The 5,052-nt window shown below is 42.5% G+C and overlaps 1 protein-coding gene across 1 annotated transcript; it reads right to left on the bottom strand.

Moving 5' to 3' along the window:
• Window positions 1-3,248: 3,248 nt before the first annotated feature.
• LOC130683226 (olfactory receptor 1A1-like) lies at window positions 3,249-4,181 on the bottom strand. The gene has a single exon (XM_057499491.1). It carries the CDS (start codon window positions 4,179-4,181, stop codon window positions 3,249-3,251), a length of 933 nt encoding a protein of 310 aa, XP_057355474.1.
• Window positions 4,182-5,052: the final 871 nt, after the last annotated feature.

Below are 5,052 nucleotides of genomic sequence, written 5' to 3'. Positions count from 1 at the left end.
CTCCTTGGATCCCTTGTCATGGGAGTTCTGTGTACCTCTGTGGTCTGAGAGGCTATTTCTTCCCCTAGTTTGGGGAAGTTTTCAGCAATTATTTCTTCAAAGACATTTTCTATCCCTTTTTCTCTCTCTACTTCTTCTGGTATACCTATAATTCGTATATTGTCCGTTTTTGATTGGTCACTCAGCTCTCTTAAAATTCTTTCATTCCTGGAGATCCTTTTATCTCTTTCTGCATCAGCTTCTCTGCATTCCTGTTCTCTGTTTTCTAGTCCATTAATGGTCTCTTGCATCTCGTCCATTCTTTTTTGAAGTCCTTCCAGTGCTTGTTTTATTTATGTATTCTCCTTCCTTAGTTCTTGCATATTTCTCTGCAAGTCCATCAGCATGGTTATGACTTTTGTTTTGAATTCTTTTTCAGGAAGACTGGCTAAATCTATCTCCCCAGGTTCCTTCTCAGGGGAAGATGTAGCAGATGCCGAAGCTGTCTGGGTTAGTCTTGTCTGGATCATATTTTTCTGCCTTTTCATGTTGACAGGTGCTATTGACTGTCAGCTGGAAGGGCCAAACTTTTCACTTGCTACTGGCCTTTCTTAACTGGGACAACTGCGACCCCTAGAGGCTTGTATTGGGTAATTGCGTGTAGACTGGGTCTTTGTGCCTTATCTGGCCGGAAGGGAGGAATTTCCCTTTCTGTGGGCGGAATTTGTCTCAGGCTGCTTCTCTGCTTTCGCAGCGCCCGGAGGGGTAATGGACGGAGGGTGAGGGGGGCTGTTTGGCTGTTTACCTCCGTGAGGGGTCTCAGAGCTGTTGCCCAGTGGGATAGTGTGCCAGGTTTTCCCTGTAATTTCCAGCTGCTGGACTATGACCTGTGTTGTTCCCGTCAAGCTTTTAAGTCCCTGTCCTTTTAAGACTTTCAAAAATCCCCCGGTTTTCTTTGTCACAGGGGCATCAGCTTCGGCACCCGCTCAGAGGTCTTGCTGCCCTGTTTCCCCAGTATCCAGGGCCCCCCGCCCACGCACTGTGTCTGTGCTCTGGTGGGGGTGGCTGGGGCTGTGTGTTCAGCAGTCCTGGGCTCCGTCTCCCTCCCACTCTGCCTATTCTTCTTCCACCGGGAGCTGGGGGTGTGGGGCGCTTGGGTCCCGCGGGCCGGGGCTTGTATTTTACCTCTTTCACCAGTCGCTGGGTTCTCGCTGGTGTAGCTGTAGTCTGGCCACTGTCCTGCGCCTTCTGGTCTCTCTTTTAGGACTAGTTGTGTTTGTTGTATTTTCAAAAGTATATATATTTTTGGGAGGAGATTCCCACTGTCCTACTCATGCCACCATGTTGGCTCTGCCTCCCCCAAAGAAGAAATTTGGATGGCCAACAGGCACATGAAAAGATGCTGCACATTGCTACTCATTAGGGAAATGCAAATCAAAACCACAGTGAGATATCACCTCACATTAGTTGTAAAGGCCACTATCCAAAGGAGAAGAAATAAGTGCTCATGAGAACTGTGGAGCAAAGGGAACCCTCCTACACTTTTGGTGGGAATATTAATGGTGCAACTACTGTGGAAAGCAGTATGTAGGTTCCCCCACCACAAAAACTAAAAATAGAAATACCATATGACCCAGTAACTGCACTTCTAGGAATTTACCTAAAGAAATCAAAATCTCTGATTCAAAAAAGAGTCCCTATGTTTATTGCTGCATTATTTATAATAGCCAAGATATGGAAACAAAGTGTCCATCAGTAGATGAATGGATAGAGAATAAATGGTATGTATATACAATGGAATATTATTCAGCCATAAGCAAGAAAATAAATCCTGCCATTTGAAACAACACAGATGGACTTAGAGGATATTATGCTAAGTGCAATAAACCAAGTGGAGAAATATGACTTCACTTACATGTGGAATCTAAAAACAAAATAAAACAAAATGAACAAAACAGCAGCAAACTGATAAACACTGAGAAGTGACTGGTGATTACCATGGGGAACTGATTGGGGTATGTGGGTGAAACAGGTGAAGGGGATAAGGAGGCACAAAATCTCAATCATAACATAAATTAGTCATGGGGATTAAAGTACAGTATAGAGAATATACTTAGTAGTTCTGTAGCTTCTTTCTATATTGACAGATAGTAACTAGTTGGGGTAAGGATTTAATAATGTATATAACTGCTGAATCACTATGTTGTATACTTGAAACCAATATAATATTGTGTATTAATTATACTTCAATTAAAAAAGTAAAAATACCCCAATGGACTGAGAGATATCTTCCTCAGAGTACTGGTTTGATAGAGAATTGGAACTGGCAATTAAAGCATTGGTTAAATTAAAATAAGGAGGATAAATGCATGAAGGGCTGGCTTACATGCTTTCACAAGTGTGTGCTCACATTCAATATGAAAATGAATGGGGCTAAAGAACTATATATATAATTCCCACTGGATAGATTTCTGTTTTTTTGGGTAGATCTGGGGAAGGATACTGCTATCACTATGCAATTATTGCCAAGGGCAGAGTACACTGGTATTATGATTATGCTTTTTTCTTTCTTCCCCATATTACTTTGTCATTTTTAATCCCTACCTGATGCAATGGTCACAGGACTGGGGTTGCAACTACAACGGCTTGATGCAGATATAATTTCTATGCAAGAAACTGTAACTGTGTTTTAAAATCATGTAACTATGTTTTAAGTCTGAACTCCTAAGGGCAAGAAAGAGCGTACTTACTTTGACTCCATCTGGCAAAGTTGGTTTTCTAGTGATCAGGATAGGCCACTAGTTCTGTACCTTTGTAACCTTACCTTAAGTGAATAGAAATGGACTGATGAGGAAGACCTTGCTGGACTAGTATGGTTACTTGCTTAATAGACCAGCCCAGAAACTTTACCTAATGTCCCTACCAAAGAAGGAAAAGGTAGAAGATAACTGGAGAGAAGCGGAATAGCAGCTCAGAGTAAGGGAATGATTAAATGAGTTATGATGAAAGAAATCCAGTATTACATGAACACACCAAATAAGCTCAGAGCAAAACATGATATTGCCTCCTACTCACTTGTACCTGAACATGTGAAGCCATATGTTTCTGACCACTCCTGCTTTTGGAAACTGACATGATCAAATTTAAACCTACAGACCTGAGTCCCCTTGTCCTAGGAGATCAAGGTGACTTCTTGGAGGGTGTTGGTTTTGGAGCGGATTTTCAAGTGCATCCTAGCTGGGAACTACAGTCTCTATTATGACCTCATGTTAGCTATAAAATAGAGTCTTGCTGAAGATTTTCCCTAGAGTAGCCTTCATGTCTCGGTTTCTCAGACTGTAGATGAAAGGATTTAGCATTGGGATCACTGCAATGTACATCACAGTGATCACTGCATCCCTTAGGCTGTAAGTGGTCAGAGGGCGGAAATACATGCCCATGACTGTCCCATAATACAAAGAAACAACTGTGAGGTGAGACCCACAGGTGGAGAAGGCCTTGAGTACACCCTTGGTGGATGGAACCCTTAAGACTGTGGAAAAGACCTGAACATAAGAGATGACGATGCATAGTAATGGCACAGAGAAAACACCAGCCCCTAGATACATCATCTTCACATTGAACTGGATGTCAGAACAGGACAACTTGAGTAAAGAGGCAATGTCACAGTAAAAGTTGGCCACTTCCTGGTTTCCACAGAAAGAGAGACTAGCCGTGAGCAGGGTGTGGGGGAGGGCATTGGCGTTTCCAACCACCCAAGACCCAACCACTAGCAGGACACAAGTCCTTGGGCTCATAATTGTTGTGTAATGAAGTGGGCGGCTGATGGCCACAGCACGGTCATATGCCATTGCAGCCAAGATATAGCTGTCTGTGTTACCCAAGGCTAACATGAAACACATCTGTGTCAGGCATCCCACAAAGGAGATGGCTTTGTTGCTCAACATGTGGTTGGCCAGTGTCTTGGGGATGGTTACAGAGGAGAAGAAGATGTCGACAAAGGAGAGGTTGGCAAGGAGAAAGTACATGGGGTTGTGGAGGCGAATGTCAGCGTGAATGGCCAAGATGATGAGCAGGTTTCCTATCAGTGTGATGGGGTAAATGAAGAGGAAGAGGATGAAGAAGAAATATTCCTGTTTCCGGTGACCACCAACTCCCAGGAGGATGAAATCGAGGGTGGAGGACTGGTTTTCTTCTCTCATGGATCCTTCAGCAGGAAAGGGGAGGAGAATCCAAAATGATTAGTGAAGTTACTGTGTGTAATATCTTCTAAGCTGCTGATTTTGACACCAGTGGTTCTGTGTCCATACCTGGTTTTGCTAAATCCCTAGATGCCAATACATTGGGAAAAAAATCCCTCTTGGTCAGTTGAGTTAATTGACAATTAGCCCTGGACACTCATGTCTGAGAAGCAAGCAGTCTGTGAATTAGAGTTGCCCCTTCTCCCAACCCCACCACTATCACCCCAACACCTTGGGTTTAATCGTTTAAAAAATAATTAAAGTTCATGTTCTATGTTCTAGAACTTCTCTGAGACCTTGTGGAAAAGTCAGAAATATGTGATAAATACAGTTTATTCATTCATTTATTCATACATAACATATCTCTGCTCCCAAGAACCTTACAACTTAATGGAGAAGGCAGAATCACACACTATTTTAATACACATGAAAATGAAAAGACAATATTTTGGATTCTTTAAAAAAAACAAACAAATGTCCAAGGCAAAGAGTGGTTAGTAGTCCAAGGAGCACCCTGAACAATTAGAAATTGTTCCACTGACCAAACCCAGATGGAACCCAGAGCCCATGAGGTATCGGTGTCCAGACGGACATCACAAGATTGTATATCATAGACCATTAGGGTTAGGTCATAACAAAACACATTGGTGTTTATCCCCAGGTGTCCCATTTGTAAAGTAGACATTCACCATTTCCTTTGAGAGGTTCCATCCCTATTCCAAAAATTAAAATATGTAATCATGATGTTTTTTTCTTTGACCTTACCTTACCTTTTTTTATTGTTGCTTTGGTAACTCATCCAATTCCACTGTGGCTCCACCTGCTCCTTGGC

This window comes from Manis pentadactyla, chromosome 4 (assembly GCF_030020395.1).
Source record: "Manis pentadactyla isolate mManPen7 chromosome 4, mManPen7.hap1, whole genome shotgun sequence".
In the NCBI taxonomy this organism is placed as follows: Eukaryota; Metazoa; Chordata; class Mammalia; order Pholidota; family Manidae; genus Manis; species Manis pentadactyla.
The sequence above is the reverse complement of the archived record's forward strand: the minus strand, read 5'-3'. Positions and strand labels throughout refer to the sequence as shown.

Excerpts from the sequence above, each read along its gene's own strand:
- LOC130683226 (XM_057499491.1), bottom strand. The coding sequence starts at position 4,181 with ATGAGAGAAGAAAACCAGTCCTCCACCCTCGATTTCATCCTCCTGGGA.